Source organism: Camelus bactrianus, chromosome 29 (assembly GCF_048773025.1).
Source record: "Camelus bactrianus isolate YW-2024 breed Bactrian camel chromosome 29, ASM4877302v1, whole genome shotgun sequence".
Classification (NCBI taxonomy): Eukaryota; Metazoa; Chordata; class Mammalia; order Artiodactyla; family Camelidae; genus Camelus; species Camelus bactrianus.
In genome coordinates this window covers 18,956,499-18,975,602 of record NC_133567.1, presented here as the reverse complement: position 1 = coordinate 18,975,602, position 19,104 = coordinate 18,956,499, and the positions used below count along the sequence as shown (strand labels likewise).

General features: G+C 40.8%; 1 protein-coding gene across 1 annotated transcript in view; it reads right to left on the bottom strand.

Moving 5' to 3' along the window:
* Positions 1–3,449: 3,449 nt before the first annotated feature.
* STMN2 (stathmin 2) overlaps positions 3,450–19,104 on the bottom strand; it is a 41,538-nt gene continuing 25,883 nt past the window's right edge. The window contains exons 4-5 of the mRNA XM_010951615.3: positions 10,674–10,865; positions 3,450–4,799 (exon numbers count right to left, since the gene is read on the bottom strand). Of these exons, the coding sequence (XP_010949917.1) occupies positions 4,740–4,799; positions 10,674–10,865 (252 nt within the window). The 3' untranslated portion in view covers positions 3,450–4,739. The remainder of the gene's footprint in view (positions 4,800–10,673; positions 10,866–19,104) is intronic.

Here is a 19,104-nt window from a genome sequence, read left to right as displayed (position 1 = left end):
AAGAATGAAATGATGCCATTTGCAGCAACATGGATGGACCTAGAGGTTATCAGACTAAGTGAAGTAAGTCAGACGGAGAAAGACAAGTATCATACAATATCCTTTATATGTGGAATCTGAAAAAAATGAATCTAAAAGACAAATGAACTTACTTACAAAACAGAAGTAGACTCACAGACATAGAAAGCAAACCAAAGGTTACTAAAGGGGAGAGGGGTGGAGGGATAAATTAGGAATTTGGGATTAAGAGATAAACACTACTAGATATAAAATAGATAAACAGCAAGGCCCTACTGTAAAGCACAAGGAACTATATTCAATATCTTACAGTAACCTATAATAGAAAATAATCTGAAAAAGAATATATGTATGTGTAACTGAATCACTTTGCTGTACACTTGAAACATTGTAAATCAACTATACTCCAATAAAAAAAAAGTGGGTGTTTTAGGGAGCAGTTAGAATGACCTAAAAGTGACAAACAATACATTCAATGAGAAGCTAACAGGGGAAGCGGAATCCTCAGAGGAGAGAGGGGAAGCCATTGTTTCCACTGGGAATTTCCATTGGGAAAGACATTGTTTACACGGGAAATTTAAGGTTGAAAGGAGACAATGCGGGTACAGTATTCAGCGTATAAATGCCAGGGATTTAGTTGTTACCAAACCCTAAGAACCGTGCGGGTGCTGTCCTTTCCCATTTCGGAAAAGAGTCTAGTCCGGTTAGACTCCATTTCCTCAGGAACAAATGGGAACCTCAGGCTTCAGTGACCTGGACTGGCTGCCGACTTAAGGGATAAGACTCACGAGCAGAGTCAGCGGCCCAGGTGATGTGATCTGTTGCGACCAGTATTGGCTTGATGGTGCGTTGCTGAAAGTGTTGCCATGAAATTCCTCATCAAGGGGCTGCCTCCAAGTAATTTTATTCTGTTTTTCTCTATGGTTAGATGTTAGAAAGTTTTCCGTTTTTTGCAGAAGTTTATTTTTCTGATCATCTCCAAGGCCCTTTGCAGACATCAAGCTTAATTTCAAGCTCAAATAATTTAAAACCAAGAAGACATTATCAGACTATAGAGGAAGGAAAGAAGATGGGAACTAATATTATTTAAGTGCCTACATATGCCAAGCACTGTGCTAAGAATTTTTCTCATTTGAATTCACCAGTTCATTTTGTTCATTCGTGTGTATGTGCGTGTGTGTGTGTGTGTGTGTGTGTGTGTGTACTGAATCCGTGCTAAATACTTGGGATTCAGCAATACATTAGACAAAGACACTGTGTCTTGGAGAAGCTTATGGTTAAATGAGAGAAACGGCTAAGCAAACAAAACATAATACGGTGTGACATATGTTAATAGTGAATAATTATTGCATATTTCCTACACTCCAGGTGCTGTGCAAAATCCTTTACATTAGCTCATCTAACCTCATCAGTAGTCTCCTCAGACATTATATTAATCACCTTACAATGCTGTGTTAACAAACCATGTTAAATCTTGGTGGCTCATGACCATAAATATTCACTTTTCTTGCATACTTTTTTCTGTTTCAGACTGTGGGTCCGCTGGGCTTGGCTCCAGGCTTATGACTGGGTTCAGGTCTGCTCATGTCCACATTCTCCTCCTAACAGCAGCTCCTCCAGGACAGATTCCCAGGACAGATCATAGAAATGGAAATCTTCGCTAAGTTAAAGCCTTTACTCATGGCAAATCCATTATTATTCTATTGGCCAAGGGTCAAACCCAACATCGGTGGGGTGGGGAAACATATCCTGCTTCCTCCAGTGAGCCTTTCATGTTGTGTTAGAGATGCAGGATCATTGGTTCCCTGAACTCACCAGTCTCTTAGCCCTAACCCAGCCCCGAAGTGCTTTTTTTCTATTGTTTCATTGTCCTGCAAGTGGAGTTGTTCATCTTTTTCTTCTTGAATTCTTTTGTGTCCCACTTGTTTTGAGTAAGATTGAATGCGTTTCATTTCATGCTCCACCCTCAATGGAAAGGTGCCCTGACTGACACAGTTACCCTCGGTGTGGCCGCCACCAGGAAGCTCCACACCTGGGTCCATTTCACTGCAGTGGGGCTGCTCGAGTGAGCTTGCAGACAGACAGCATCAGTGCATCATCAGTGTTACCTGGGAGCGTGGTAGGAGGCACATCCCCAAGCTTCTACACAGACCTCAGGAATCAGAAACTCTGAGGCTGGGGCTCAGCGTCCTGTTTTTCACAAGCCCCCCAGATGACCCTGAAGCATGCCAAAATGTGAGGACCACTGGTCTAGGGATGTCCACAGACATAACCCATTCTCACCGGTGTGGTGAGATTTGGGGCTGATCTACTGATCACAAGTAAGGAGAGTAATGATGACAAGTGGGTGTTGTGACCTGGAGCAAAACTGCTTACCCCTCTCTGGGCCGTAGTTTCATCACCTTTGAGATGAGGCAGTTGGACTGATCAGCAGTTCCAGTTTAGGGACCCACAAAAGAGTATGAGAAGTGTGTTGACTTATTTCTGATATTTCAGAAAGCTTCAGAGAAATTTTGTGTTTCTCCTCCATATGCTGCAAGGACTGACCAGTTCTGGGCTGAGAGAAGTTATGAGCCTGTGAGCTGCTGGTGGTGATTCATCTTCATATTTCCAGGGCTTAATCACAGGATCTGGCTCAGTAGAAGCCCAGCAAGTAATGTTTTCTGAACTCAGTTATATAAAAATCAGAGTGAAAATGCAGCTAATCGGAAGCTCTGACTGGCTTCCCAAAAGAAGATCACAGAACTCATGTTTCTAAGGATGTGTGGCAATGGGTGCAATGCCAGGGTCCCACAAATAAAGGATGCTGAAGATCGGGGCCAGGTGGCCCCCACCCCACACTTGGCTTGTTAGCACTCCCATGGACGATGGCCCAGTTTACTTATTCATAAATCTGTGCGGTTTCAATTATTTATGATTTTCTGCTAAAACTGGCTGTGGTTCCTTCGGTCCTGCAGGGTCCATCTGGGTCATTGACAGGACCCTGCTGTGCCCATGTGTGCAGTAGCTTCATTGGCAGCGCAAAATTCAGCAGTATGGCAGGGAAATCACATTTTAGCAGGCTGGGGAACATGTCCTCTGGCCACATGGGAGCTATGAGGTGATGCCAGGAACCATCCAAGCGCTTGGAAGGGGGCTGTCTTCTGCAGAATGACTGGTCCCAATCCGTGGTATCTCCTTCCACCTTGAATGTTTTTAAGGGGAACAGATTGAAAACCTCTCCCGCTGTGTGGGCCTGTCAGAGGGAGTGAGAAAAGCCATGGTTCCCGCTGATCCAGAAGGGAAGTGAATCAGCAGGAAACCCTGGTTTCCTTCAAACTCGAATTATTGTCTCTTTGCTTAGGAGACTGTCTTATCCCATGGCCACCCTTTTAAAACCTGAACTATAGCGTCAGACACATGGAAGGGCGAGAGAACAGACCAAACCTGTATTAGTTCACAGAACTCCAATTCTTTATTAATCACAGCTTGCTCACAATGACATACAGGAAAATAGCACTAATGAAGAGTAAATATGCAGGCAGCAACCTTCAGGAGTTGGGAGTTGGGGGAGAAACGACTTCAAAACTGCGATAGGTACTGATGGTGGGTGTCTGGTGATTCTCGTAGTTGGCACAAATGCCCTGCCTAGCCCCTTTAGTGGCATCAGCCCTCAACAGATGGCGTGATTTTTTTTTTTTAAATAATAGGCAAGATCGCCTCACACTGGGGAAGAAAGACCAGCTTACGTGAAAGTCCGCAGTGTTTTTGACTTTGTGCGTGTGTTTTAATGCAACAACCAGCTCACAGTTTCCAAGTGGAAAAATATTCAGTAGCATTATGTACTTGTTCTATAGGTAAGAGCTTAAAAATGAACATCAGCAATCATGGCATCCACAAATAAGCCACCTGACACAGTAATTCATTCCATCAAAAGAACTGAAACTAGAGAATTAAGCCCACTTCATGAAGAGCGATTTCGCGGCTGCTTGAACCACTGGGGTTTGGATCTGTGTTCCGCACTTGAAAAGGTTCAGCTTTTTGCTTCTACCCAGATTGATCTCAGATCTGTCTTTTCGTCCATCCCTTTCTACAGCCAAAGCACATTTGTAGCACATAACCCAGTAGAAGCGGAAGTAAATGCTAGGAGTAGTGGTTTTTCTTAGCCTGGTTTTGTAGTTTCTAGGCAGTAGATTATGAGCAAACAAATGTGGCGGATCGTGTGGAGTTGTAATACCTGTGATCTAGGTGTGGTCTCAGTCAAGTTCAGAGATTACAAAGCTGTCTAGGTCATTAGGCAATGGTGGGTTTCTAGCACCAAAGACTGTCTACTGACCTCATTTTTCCGTTGGAATGAAAAGGGCAGGGAATGGAGTTAGACATGAGGGCTTCAAAAAGAACAGACCTAGCAAATTCATTTGAGTGGAAAGACACGACATCAAAAGCCTGTTACAGGACATGTAAGATTATGAAATAACTTGCATAATGCAATACTCGTATTTTTTAACAAAAATGTAAGTATTTACAAAATAAGATCCAAGGTATTTTTTTAAACATCAAGCAAAACATTCTGCCAAGAGACCGCATTGATTTTTTTTTTATTTTTGATTCTGTTTTTTTTTTTTTTATAATGAGTTCTTTTTAAACCATGTCATACATTTCCCATACTGATACCGCATGATCCATTATAATATAGGCAGGGGGATTTACTAATGGTGGGGCGGGCCATACCCTCCGTGGCTTCAGCCGGACAGTTCAACCTGGAGTTCCTTGTTCCTGCGCACCTCCGCGGCATGCCTCTCCTGAAAAACACGGAAGTGAGAAGAAACATCACCAGCCTCGTCTGGTCCATGGAAAACCATGAGGGCTCATCCACTCCTTTGCATCCTATGTGCTCAGCTGGAGGTAACCCAGTTTGGTGTCTACCTTTAAGAGGTAGTCTCATTTCAAAAGAAAGGAAAACATTTAGGGTCACATTACAGAAGATAATAGAAGATGAATAGTGTCTAAAAAAATGTTATCACTGCATTTGATTAAAACGATGACCTAAAGGTCCTATGATTAGTTTTTGACTCTTAGGTCTACTGTATAAATCCAGAGAATAGCAATAAAATATTGTATTGTTTTCTCTATCATTTTTAATGGTGTTTGTCTATTTCCCTCACATTTTAAAGGTTTGATAATTGCCAGTGGACACTCTGGGGGGGGGGATTAGATGCAGAAAGAGGACTTTTTATGCACTTCCTAAGTTCTTAATCCATTAGTCGATGCCTTTGATGAGTCCGAATGATCTTTCTAGGCTTACTCTCCACCCTTCTCCAGCTACATGATGCTTCAGTTCAACAGAATTGCCTTTTCATGCAGTTTCAATGCTTAAGTTCCCTAGTCTTCCATTTCCACCTGTCAGGAGAGTAAATTTACTCTTTAATCCCTCTAGCAGTTGTCTTTCTCCATTAGGATTTTTTTTTTTGAAACTGAAAACTCAAAGTGATCTCACTTTCCAATTGAAAACCTGTATAAATCTTCCCTTTTATGTGGCAGCCGTAAAAGGTCAAAAAATAAAATTCTAGCTTATACTCTGGGCGTTTCTGTTCTTGTCTCATCTGCTCTGCCAGGCAGGTGCTTACACAGAAGCTCACTGAGGGCCAGGGCTGTATTTTCTCACTTCTGTTCCAGGTGCAGGGCCCATGATCGGATGCTTATTGACACAAGGAACTGAGACACTGCACTTGGTTTGGGAGCTAAACTTTCTCAGGAGGGGAGCTGCTGGAGGAAAGGTGAAATGGTATTTTGAGTTCATGGTTTTGCATCGAGTGATTACAAGCACACAGTCTTGCCTATCATAGGTGCAAAGTCAGAATTTGTTAAACTGAAATTGAAAAATGCCAGTTACTCTTAGTATTATTTATTTTTCTCTTTAGAATTTTTTATTGCTATTTCCCCCCTCTGTAGCTCCAGAAATTTCTTGTGGCTCTCTATATAGATTCCTTTAGTTCAGGGGCAATGACCTTGACCAGCTATAAAGGAAATCTTATCATTAAACCTATAAGCAGAAATGAGTCTTTGCTTATAGTTTCTTTATAATATTAAGCATTTATTAGGCACTTAATATATACCAGTTCTACACAAGCACAGACTTTACCTGTATTAACTCCCTCGATCCTCACAACAGTCCTGTGGTTTGGAGGCTCTATGATGGTTCCCATTTTACAGATGCAGAAACTGAGGCACAGAAAGGCTAAGTTGCTTGCCCAAGAGCACATGACTAACAAGCAGCAGAGCTGAAATCAACCCTGGGAACCTGGCTCTACAGCGCCCCCTCTTAACCACTGCTGTGCAACCCCAATGAGAGTGTGAGGAGAAAATTTAATAGTTGTGTGGAAAAATGTGTCTTTTCAAATGCAGATTCTGGGAGAAAAAGGCACATCCAAGGCATTCCTTCAACGATACAGAATTAGAGTAAGCAGGAGTTTGACTCCCAAGAAAGAATTTAAAAGCAATTTTATTTAATTGCTTTAAATGAGCTTTTTGTCTATATAAAAAGCCATGGAAAGAAAGGGAAAAACGTGTATAGAGAAATCATGTCCTGGTTGGTAATGTCCCTGGGGAACCAGCATGGACAGCTCTCTTCCTTTCTTTTTGTTATGCTATTATGAGAAGAAAGATGCCGCAAAATGTTTTCCTCATGCAGAAAGAAACTAATCAGTAAGAGCTGAGATCCGACAAAAATTGAGAAAAAGTCCAGACCATCACTCTGCTAGGAAAAAGCCAGCCTCAAATCTAAAGATTCATATGAACTCAAATTTATAATGTAACAGGAAACATTATAATAAGTAGGCTACCTTGGAGCACACTATTTCGTCAACTCAAAATTAGTTGTAAAGAAATGGATTTTTGCTGTTGGAAAGAACAATTATAACCTTTGAGCTTCAGATAACATGAAAAAAAGGAAAAATAGTGTTGATTTTCAAGTATTTCAGTAAATCTATTATTTGAAAATTTTACATTCAATTCGTCAAATACATATTCATGAAATTGTAATGTAACCTTATATAAAAATGTGGGAGAATCAGAGGCAGATATGCAGGAGACATGTAATTTTCAGAAGAGTCTGTTTTTCTTACTAGTAAACTATTGGCAATTACTAGTCACTGAAGCAGCTATGATTCAGAGTCAAGTCTATCATTGATAATATTCATTTCGTTTTTGAGCTTCTAATATTTGCCAGCCACTGTCAGACACACTGGGCTGGACAGACTGAAGCAGATCTAAATTTAGGATGCTCCCTGCAGTTTAGCCCCGGCCTCCCATCAATATTGTGTAATAAATAGTGTTTTAGCATTATATGCAACTGTTCCTTTGATATGCAAAAATGTATGAGAGGTGGTTTTAGAAAACATTCTGATTCTCTGAGAAAATGTGATTAGAGATATTTCTGTACTGGAAGCCAAGACATCTGATATCTTTTCTTTTTTTCTTTTTTTCCCCTTACCTTTTAATATTCCCTTCACTTCACTAGATAGCAAATGTAAAAAAGCAGCTTGAACTAGATAAATTAGGGTATCAATGCATGAAATTCTGGTATGTAAGTCTATTTAAATGCAAATCGACATCATCAGAATCCTTCTTTTCACTAATAACTATGCAATTCCAATACCAAAGAGGGGTCAGGAGTGGCTGGGCGTGCAGGAAAGTGCATTTTCATACATGAAGATGACACTGGTCATGGAGGAGTATAAACTTCCATGCTGCTGCCAAGCCTGCTTACTCTGCAGTGTGTTGTGAATGACAAAGTTACAGCTTGAGCCTAGCATGCAAGTTTGGAGTCAAAGAGACACGGATTCGAACATAGGTTCAAACTGAGACTCCATGATCTACTACTTAGCTTTGTGATCCTGGCCAAATGGCTTAACCTCCCTAAGGACCAGGTTCCTTAGATGTGAAATGAGGATGATAACAATATTTCCTTTCAGTATTGTTGTTTGGGTTAAATGTGCCTGGCCTACAGTGAGAAATCAGTAAAGGCTAGTTATAATCATCTTTTTCCTCTCATGATTCATTTTCCAGACATATCCCATAGGAAATAGTTACACAAATGGCATTTGTGAATCATAAGGACAGAAAAACATAGTCAGATGAGAAGAATGAAAGGTTGCAAGTGGATGGAAATTGATAATGGTTGAAAATCTTTATCTGTAGAGTTATTTATCATCAAAATCATCTCTTAGGGCAAGAATCAGAGTCTGACTCTCTTAAGAAAAAAATATTTTAAAAAAATCATTTTAAGCTACATCATATTATGTGATACTACTTTAACTAAAATAATAACTATAATGTTTTCACTTGATCTTTTCTCTATTGTTAGAGGTGAAAATATCAATTACATTGAAACAGGGTCTAATTTCTGGACTTTGTGGTTGGGTAAGGTAAAGGAGTTGTCAAGGAAGTCTGGTTTTTTGACTTCTCTCATCCCTGAACACCACCTGAAGCTCCTTTTTAAGTCCTGGGTATGACTATTTACAGCACTCAATTTGAGTGACAGAAATAGATCAGCCTAATGTAGGTCTCTGTGGCACAGGCATCCTTCTGCCCACACCCCCCTCATTTGATTCTTTTCTATATAATAAGCTGGAGTGTTGAGATGAAGTGCTATGGAAACAGAAATGGAAACTTGAAAAAGAGTGTAACATTACTGTTTGAAGGAAGAAAGAAGACTTTTACAGAACCAAGATAAAAAATACTTAAATATAATTATGACAGCATAACACAACCTATTTAAGAAGCCTTTGGCTCAGTGGTTCTCAACTCTGGCTAAGCTTTAAAAATAATGCCCATCTCTGGGTTCTGCCCAGACAATGACATCATTTTGAAGAAGCTCTTCAGTAGATTCTAAAGGGCAACCGGGATTGCTTTTGCTTTAGGCTTACAGTTTCAGCTAAAGGTTTTGTGCTAACATGGCTGGGATTCCCAGAGGTCTGTGGGAATTCAGCAGCAAATGATGCCGAGAATACCATCATAGCCTCCATCAAAGGACACCTTCCTCTCAGTCCAAATTGTGACCCATCACCATCTAAGGACATTTCCCCATGCTCTGCTCAAATGCTCAATTCTTTCATTTGAGGAGGAGAGGGACTGAGGGCGGGACAGTAGGCAGGTTGCTGCCAAAGCTCACGTGGAATTGTGTCACATCTCTTGGCTAATTGACAGGGCCAACGAGGGTGTCAAAACGGTTGGCCTCATGATTAACGAACAGGTATCGTTTCAGTAGTAGTCATCTTGATGTGGCAGATTCCAGGAGAGCTTCTGTTGTGTTGTGTATGTGGCCCGAAAAATTATGTGGGCTGCATTATTCAGCACAGGATGAGATGCTGTCAGCTGAGATTTACATCAGAACAGGCCACAAATCTGGCTAGATACTGGAATACTGGAATAATCTAGAGAGTTTAAAAAATATATGGATGCCTTGATCCCCTCCCACCCCCATCCCCACCCCAGAGATTCTGCAGCCTGATGTCAGGAATATTAAGCATTCCACAGGTTGATTATCTCCAGGACCAACTGTATGAGTGCACGCGTGCTTGTCTGTGTGTGTGTCTGTATGACGAGGGGGAGGAGGTTGATCCCAGGTAAGAGTGGAAAGAGAGAAAAAAGGAGCTGCCCAGGGCTGGGGGGATGGGTGGCGGTAGATACACACACAAAACTTAATTGCCCATTAAAGTCCAACACTTCTGTAAATACTAGCTAAATATGCAACTTTTATGAACTATTTTACAACTGAAATCAAGAAGGATATGCCGTGCCTATGGGTAATTTCAAATACAGTAATTCTCCTGAATTGCCGTGGATTGATGTAAATCTTGCACTGGATATTAAACGTGTAATTGAGAATCCTGGCTTAAGATCAGCATGTCCCATTCCTAGAAACACCACTTGACTTTTTTTTAGAGCCTTGGGTGAGTGGTGAAGGTTGAGTCACAATCATCCTGAATTAAAGATACAGTGGTTCTGACAGGACAATTTCCAGAGGGTCTCCAGCACTGCTCATCCTGACTGATGGGAGTGGGTGTATGTTCAGGCTGGTGAGAAGAAAGGCACCAGGATATCAAATCTTGAGGAAATGAACACCCCCTGCTAGTTTTCCATGTAGATTTTCCTACATGGAATGAATGGGCTTCCCACCGTTCATAAATATTCTGTCTTTTTCTGACAAATATATTTTTCCGAATGTGTGGAAATATGTCCAAATATATTTTGACCAAAATATTTATGTAGGTAATAATACATATGAATTAAACATTAGACCAAGTATTCAATCTATTATTTTACCATAGATTATTGTAATTCATTACTATTTGGATGAAATATTTAGTATTTCCAATTTAAAATTTTCCAGTAGATGGATTCTTAAGATTTATACTGAAGCCTTTTATACATTTGAAAAGCAGGACTCAGCCTCCCTCTGGAAAATGTGACAGAATTCCAGCTTTGAGTGGCACTCCCATTCTCAACCATGTTGCCCACCAAGGCAACACAGACCCCCGGGAGACCCTGCCCATGGGCTCGGCTGTCCTCTGCACCTGCAGCAGGTTATGTCTCTGGTGCCTGGGCATTTGAGAATCCATCTGGCTGTGTTGCACATGAATGCATGCACCTGCTCAGGACTCGGTTATGATTACCTTTTCCTGCAGACGTTCAATGATAGCAGCTAGATTAGCCTCACGGTTTTCCTTAATTTGTTCCATTTTCAGGATCAGCTTCTCCTCCGCCATTTTGCTGAAGTTGTTGTTCTCCTCCAGAGCCTTCTGGAGGACTTCTCGCTCGTGTTCCCTCTTCTCTGCCAACTGCTTCAGCACCTGGGCCTCCTGAGACTGGGGAAGAAAAACATACCCATCTCAGAATCACCCGAATGCAAGCCTGGAGGAGTAATGGTCCACGGATTGGAGAGCGAATTCTTTTCAAATAAATGGTACTTCTAGCCCTGAGCACTGTGGTCAGTTCCCTCCTCATGCGCTGGCCTTGGAGCTTCCTATAGAATATGGTGAGTGAACTGGTTAGCTGGATTGTCAGCTGTGAGTATTTTGGATAGACTGTTTTAGAAGAAGAAATGTTTAACCCTCATGGAAGAGTTTTTGTTTTTGTTTTAATAGGTTGCTGCTAAGCATTTATACAACAGGGAATGCTGTAATTAACCACCGGACGGCAACAACCATAGAAGCCCGAGGAAAACAGGTGAGGACTGGGGCAAGTTCCCTTCCTTTCTCCGGCCTCATTGTTTTTTGATCAGCCCAAGGCTGGGCCCTGCAATGAGCCTTTTGACTTCCCCCAATCAAATCGTCAAATTCACTTTCTCATTTTATTCCATTCCCACCTCCACCCTTTTCTCACCCCATGCACCAAATTCTCTATGGAAACTTGTGAACAGTGCAAACTTCACATCCATGTGGCCACAGACAACAGAAAGTCCTTTTCTGGCCCCATCGTGAACATGCCGAGGCCACCTGGGTCATCTCTGAAACCCTGTAATTGCTCAGTGATTACAGCAGAAACATCAGAGTCCTGTGCACCCCACTCCTGCACTCCCCCCATGTTTTGTGCACTGTAATTCTCCTGCAGCACTGGGAGGCTGTCTGGCCCTGTACAATGTGTGTTAACAATCATAGGGCACTTGGTAAGTATACAAAGGCTGCTATCCACCTCCAGAGATTCTGTGGTTCTTCGGTGAGACCCCGAAATCTCTATTTTTGATAAGCATACCTAATAATTGTAATGTAGGCAGTTCATAGTCTACTTTTGGAAAAAATATAGTGGCATGGGCTTTGGTGTCAGGCCTGTGTTTAAGTCCTAACTGTGTTACTGACCCTGGAGGTGTTAACATCATTCCACATTCATTTTCTCCTTCACAGTTATGCAGCCAAGAGAAGTCTTACCCAATAGTGAACTATCCAGATTTAAGACTAAATTATTACACACCCATCTTTCCTGGGTAATTCCCTGGGATCAGCTGGTCTCTGACGTGAGCCTTCACGGGAGTAGTTGTAAATGTAAATATCTAAACAATGGTAGATTAAAAAAACATCCCATGGGCTAAGCATTGATTTTCATTAAAAGCATTAATAGGAAAACATTTTAGTTGACGGTGGTCGTTGTGGGGCCTGATTGGAGAGATCTTGATGTTTAAACAGTATGAAGTCGGACGGGAAGAAAATTCTCTTCAGATAAATTCCTACAGGACTGGTAAAATCAGGCAGCCTTAAGAGTCTCTGTTGACGTGTTTATTCTGAAGTTTATCAGGAATATGTCTAGTGATTCACTGGAGATTAAGCAGGTCATTCTGGGAACCAGTCCCACTTCTTGTTTTAACCCCCTAACGTTTTCACTGACACCTTCAGTAGACCCCGTTCATTCCTGCTTTGTGGCAGCTTGCAAAAAAAGAATATGAAAAATGATAAAAAACAAACAAACAAACAACAACAAAACATTAACACAAAGTCAGTTCAAACTCAAGTGGAGCCTTTTGGGAAGAAACATGGAAAAATATTTTCTAGCTTGTTCAGCCTCCTGCCTCTAGGTGGGGCTATTGGTAAAGCATTCTACATTGATTCTGCATTTCTAACGCCACCACGACTACTGAACTGTGACAGGGAAGCAGAGACTGCCTAAAGGGGTGTGTATATGTGTGTGTGTTTGTGTGTGTGTGTAAAGTTTCTCTGAGAAAAGTCCTCATGGAATTATCTTTTTGGCAGATGGAAAAAGATAGTATCTATCTCATAGGATTGTTTGTCAGCCTCAAATGAAACAATGTTGGCCAGGTACTCAGCAGTGTCTCACATGGAGTAAGTTCATACTGAGCCAACAGCAGCCATTATTATTGAAAGTAAAACTCAAAACACTTGTGATGAGGAGATGATGGAAACTGGACCTCCTGGTACAACTAAACTCAAATATAGACTCTTGGTTATCTCATGAGTGCAGGATATATGTTCCCATTCCTTTGAGTATTGACAGACAGTGGGTTCAGGGGTCCTCATGGTTGATGACAGCCCTTCCCTAACTCCCTCTGGGCCAGCACACGTCCATGGAATGAGGCTGTATTGACAGGAGTTTTCGCAGGTAAGTGAGCACCACAAAGAAGAGGCAACGACTTCAGTCTTTCATTTCAGCAAATTCAATTCAATCTATGTAACTTCCAGCCCAGAAAACGTTCTAGAGGGAGAGAAGTCTGGGTTATCACCAAAAAGCAAAAAGGGTGCGATGTATCCAAGAATTAAGGGTTAAGATGAGGGCCCTCGGTTTCTCCTGTAATGTCTAGAAAACAGTGGGGCCAGCTTCAGAAAACCAAACCAAAGCAAAACGATTAAAATAAAGCAAAACTAAATTTCACTTTTCCAACTCCGCTGTAGCAGTGCTTTCTGATGGTGTTCCTCCGTACAACACCGTCCATCAGCCAAAGCTGCTGAAGGCAGCTGTATGTGACCTTTCTGCTCAGTGTGTTAGCAAGTCCTGCCCTCTCTTTCTCCTCCCATAGATCAGTGCAGCCCATGCTGCCCTGGGTAGGAGCTACCTGGACTTTTTTTTCTTTTTGTGGTCATTTCTCACATAGGGAGTTATCACCGAGAGTTATCAACTGCGTCATTTTAAATTTTCAGATGCTGAAATTAATTTTGGCACTTTGTTAAATTGTGTTGTAACTTAATGTTTATATTTGCATTCTTCATTTTCTTTCGTTAAAGAGCCAAAGACAGTCAGGAGACAGCAGGGACACAGGATCGAGCAGGGAAGGCCTTGGCATTAAAAGGGTATTATAGCAACATACTCCTTTTCAAATCTCTTGACTTGGTGGGACACGTTTGGTCTGTGTGGACAAACGCTCCCGCAGGGCCGGGATCGGTAACAGAGTGAGGCCTTCTGCATTGAGTGGATGTGGCGTCTGGCCCAGTTTGAAAGGCCTCAGTTAATGGCGTTAGTACTTTTGTAGCCGTTGGGGCTAAATGAGATTACCCAGCCTAGGTGTCAACTGCCTTTCTTTAGCACAATTAACGGGGTGACACAGAAACAGAAGGCAGAGTGTTTTCACATGAGGCCCCCGCTAAATGACAAAGACCTGCCAGATGGGGCCAGGCTGCCCTTCAGGGCCACTCACTTCCATGGAATCTTTCCTTCACACCGGAAGGGAATGTTACAGCCACCGTTGCCGCAGCCAGTGCGTTATGTAATAATAAAATATAATAATTAATATATATTTAATTATTACATAATATAATAATATTATATATGTTTCAAATATTCAAAGCTCAAGCCCATGGAAAAAAAATACAGGGTGAGAACTTAATTATGGAAAGAATTCCTCACCAAGAAAGTATGTCTGCCTCCCTATTTTGGGGGGACAGTGTGGGTAATTGGGTTTATTTATTTACTTACTTTTTAAAAAAATTATTTTTGGTGGGATAATCGGGTTTGCTTAGTCCCTTATTTTTAGAGCAGGTTCTGGGGATTGAACCCAGGACCTCAGGCATGTGAAGCCCATGCTCTACCACTTTGAGCTATTCCCTCACCCCTGCCTCCCTACTCTGGTTCTCCCTCACAAGGTCTCCACTCTTAAATTCTTCTGTGGAGCTAATAGCCATGAGGGCCTTTGCCAAAGTCCCTAAAGTCTCTGGAACGCCATTGCTGCAGAAAATCCTAATGCTTCTTCCTTCCGACACAGCCTAGCATCCGGATGCCACTGTCTCTAGCCTCTGTACCTTTATTCCTGGGGAGAAATTGATTCTCCCATGAATGAAGCTTCATCTCCCAGTCATAGCCTCACTGGTTCTGATTCTAATATTTCTGTGCATGAGCAAATAAGCATCTGGCCCAGAGAACTGCCCTCAAACAGGAGGTGGAGTAAGTGTGAGGGTGCGGAGTGAAAATGTGTAATACACAAGAGTGGAAGCATTTTCCTTCAGACCAGCGGAGGTAAAGGTTTTGCTACATGGTCAAATAGGTATTTTTACTTTGTTCCTTGCTTGGGCAGATTAGCCAAAAAGAATCTCGATGGCACTGAGTGATAGGGAGGCTGAAGAGTTGGGGTTAGCCGAAGATTGTTAAAGATAAATTGTTGAAGGGGAAAGGATCTGACTCTGGAGGAACATTTCTGAATAGTGCATACTTCCTGTTGAAGGTCACTGAAATATTGAAATAGAAAATAAGGGCATGATAATGATAAGCTGGTGTAATGCAAATGTCAAGGCGAAGTATTTATAGAACCAAGACATCCAATGTGACATTCTGGGAGACGAAGGGACCGTCTCCATCTTGCTGCCGTGACAGCAGAGCCGTATTAGTGGTGAACACCTATGCGAGGCATAAACTTACACTGAACTCAGTTATCACTGCAGTAATTACGTGAGAGACGCGTGAAGGGAAAAATAATGAGATGGTGAGAAGAGTTATTGTACGTTGAGGAACACTTTAACTGGATCATTTTCCAAAGAGGTTCATTACCATTTCTTATATTACTGAGTATAAGAGTTTAATTACTGTATAAATAAAATGGAAGATAAATTCGAGTTAAGCGGTATATAAAGTTCACTTTACTCTATGTACACATTGGAGTTTTAAGACGGTATTTTAAACAGTGCTACTTTCTATTTCTACGTGTTCTGAAGTAAAGACATTTCTACCTCTTTATTTTCTTGTCCCTTTTATCATTTTGATATATTACTTGCCTTCCAGAACCGTTTATCAGATGCTAGATTTCCTACTACAGAAGTGCTTTTATGGTGGTAGGTTAGATGGTGTGTCTCTAATTTTTGGAGTTACTGTTAACAATGAAAAAAAAAACATTAGTAACCCAGCTAGAGTCACAAATAAAGGCTTGTTAAGTGTATTTATATTAATTTATTATTAAATTAAATATAATTGTGTATAATTATTAATGTTATTATTAAAATTAATTTAATTAAAATTAAAATTTAATTGTGTGAAACAAAAGGGCTCAATATTCACTTTGTGCTGAAGAGTCAGAAGCATAATAAGACATTTTAAATGACTAAAATCCAGAGACTTTTAGAATGAGCTCTTCTTCAAGAGTCTGTAATGCATTCACTGTGGTTAACTCCTAGGAAAAGAATCACGGGGGTGATTCATGGAGAGAACACCTGTGTTGAACTGTGGACTACGTGTTACGTTCTCTAAGGAGGAGAACGCTCCCTGAATGTTGAATTGTGAATAAGCTAGGACTTTAGTTCATAATCCATTGCTATACAAGCCACCCCCTCTTTCCCTGGATTCGGCTTTAATTACCATCTACAATGTGAGAGGCCAACAAACGGATAAAAGAAGTCTAGCAAGTTTGGTGACTAATGATCCACTTTGAGGCCGTATTATTAAAAACAAGCAAAAGCAACACAACTTTCTTTCGGAGTTTGGAGTGCCAGTATCTCCAGTAGGCCAGTTATAGCTTACTGGAGCGGTCTGAGTAACATTCTTTTTAATTTAATCTATTTGAGGGTGAGATTTTATCAATGTCATCCAATTCCTTAAGTTTTCATCATTTTTTAATAATATTAATTTTTTTCAAGCCATGTTTAGTTGGGCTGAACACTATACATCTGTTAATCATCAAACTGTCTTTCTTTGTAATTTTACAGGTAATACTTTATAATATTTAAAAATATTTATGAAATATATGGTAACATTTCAGTGTCTGTGTTAATGAGAAACTATAAAATCCCGTGTTTGCTAGACCGTTATTTCCGTGAAGTTGGGAACTGGATGTGTTTTTACACAATAATAGCTGACGTTTTCAGAGTGCTTGTGAGACGTCTACATGTGGAGTGACTCTTTTATTTCTAGCAATAACTCCAGGGTGTAGGATCTATTGTTGGGCTCTTTTTACAGATGCATAGAATAAGACATGGAGAGATTAGTGACTGGCCCAAGGTCACACAACTATTAAACGGTGGAACCGGACTTTGATCACAGGCATTCTCTTTCCCACGTGTTCTTAACCACTACGCTTTTAAAGAAGCTCTTAAACACTGTGCTTGGCTGATGATAACCATGTAATTTATTGTCCAATCTGGGATGCTTATGAGATTGAGATAATAATGATTTCAAAACAGAAGGAAAAGCTGGAGTTGTCCTGGGCCAACTGGGATGTATGGTTAATTTAGTTCTGCTGCCTCTCACTAAATAAATGTTTGTTGAATGAATAAATGGATGGATGGATAGATGGATAGATGGATGACTAAAGTATTCATGTCATTTCATCCGCGTGGGCAAGCTGCAGTATGGAAACTTTAATTTCAGATAATGAGATTCAAGCTGACCTCATGAGGGAATATGGTCTTATAGAGATGAATACGATTCTCAGAGATAATCAAAGAAGGAAGAAAAAATCGGAAAATGGCTTATTCCTTTTCTACTAAAAACCCCTTCTACTGACTAATCAATGGAGCATTAATTCTGGTTCAAAGGACCCTGAGGAAGGAGCGTTTAATGGACTGACCAGAAGGCCAGAGCTGCACTAGTTATCAACAGATGGAGTGAGGAACTGGGGAAACTGCCAAAACATTTAACAGAAAGTGCACTCGAGCCCATTTGGAGATGCCTCAGTGGCAGCCCTCCAGCTATAAGTCCAGAAAGCTCTAGCAACACAGCCTAGATCACTGTTGCCAGATGTGGTCCTAAACTCCCGGAAGCAGGCCTTTCAAAGGCACTGATGGGGGGGGGGGGGACTCATCGCCTTTTTGTTTTAAAAGCCCAATCAGAAATCATATTTCACCTCTATGTCATGTCTCTCTTTACATTTACTTTGAGTTAGAATTATGTCAATTTAGTGAGAAAATGCTTATTTTATGATAATCAAAAATATTAACTGGCAGTTTTGGATTGTTTTGATTATAACCAAGACAAAAGGAATTTATTAGTACTTATTTAGATGTAGTATGTTTGATAGGCAGAATCTTGAAAAACTTGTAACTTATAGGAAAGGGAATGAAACCATGGCAATAAGAATGTTGCTGGTCGCTGGGCTGGGTTGGACATCTGTGTGTTTTTGAAAGCCTTTAGTGACTCCTTATTTCTTAAATAAAATGGAGTTTGATTTGCCACCTAGTCTGGCATTCGAGGCCCTCCACAATCTCACCTCACTACTCTGCAACTCCCTACCCAAACCCACTAGCTCAAACTACTGGTCTACCCACTGCTTTGAAACCACACTTTCTGTATTCTCACCTTTGAGTATCCTTAGTCCTGAACCATTCCCTACATCTAGAACACATTCGTGTCTTCTCTATTTGGTTAACACTATTTATTTTTCTAGTCACCCAGCTTTTTAAAGCAGATAGTTCTCTGAAAAGATGCTGTGATTCACAAGTAGTGAAATGACTTTCTTTTTCACTGGAAGTCAAAGTCAAGTCCTTAAACATGCTACCTCTGACCTCGATTCCTACCGGTCTCTCCTTGCTCCTTCTGCTTCAGTCATACTGTTCTCTGTGTTATTTCTCAAACAATCCTAGCATACTCCTACCTCAGGGCCTTTGCACTTGCTATTCTCTTTACTTCAAACTCTACCCCCCAGGGAAGAGCCGCATTGCTTACTCCTTACCTTCCTGCCTTTTTTGTTTGTTTCCCCTCACTATCTTTATGTCTTCTTTCAAATGTTCTCATATTCAAGAGGCCTTTTCTGACCACCCCATACGAATAGGACCTTTCATCCCAGCACTGACAACTCTTTGTCCTGCTTTATTTAGTACCATATGATGTGTTATCTATTTATTTATTAGCTATTTCTCCCCAACTGTAATATAGAGTTGATGAAATATCACTAGTGGCTAGAACAGTGCCTGTCAAATAGTAGGTGCTCAATAAGTATCTGTCAATTGAGTGCTTTTCCCCAGACTAAGAATTCTTTGGACTGTAGACTTTATTTAGTGCAATTTCAGAAGATGTCATTTGGAAACTTACTGACTAGAATTTTGTTTTAGGATAGGAGGATGAAATAAAAAGTTAAACCAAGTTACATATTGCTCCTTTAACATTCGGCCCTGCAAGTCATCATTGATTTACTTATTTTAAAATATTTTTAGTTCTAACTATTGCCAGGTGCTATTAAACAAAAGA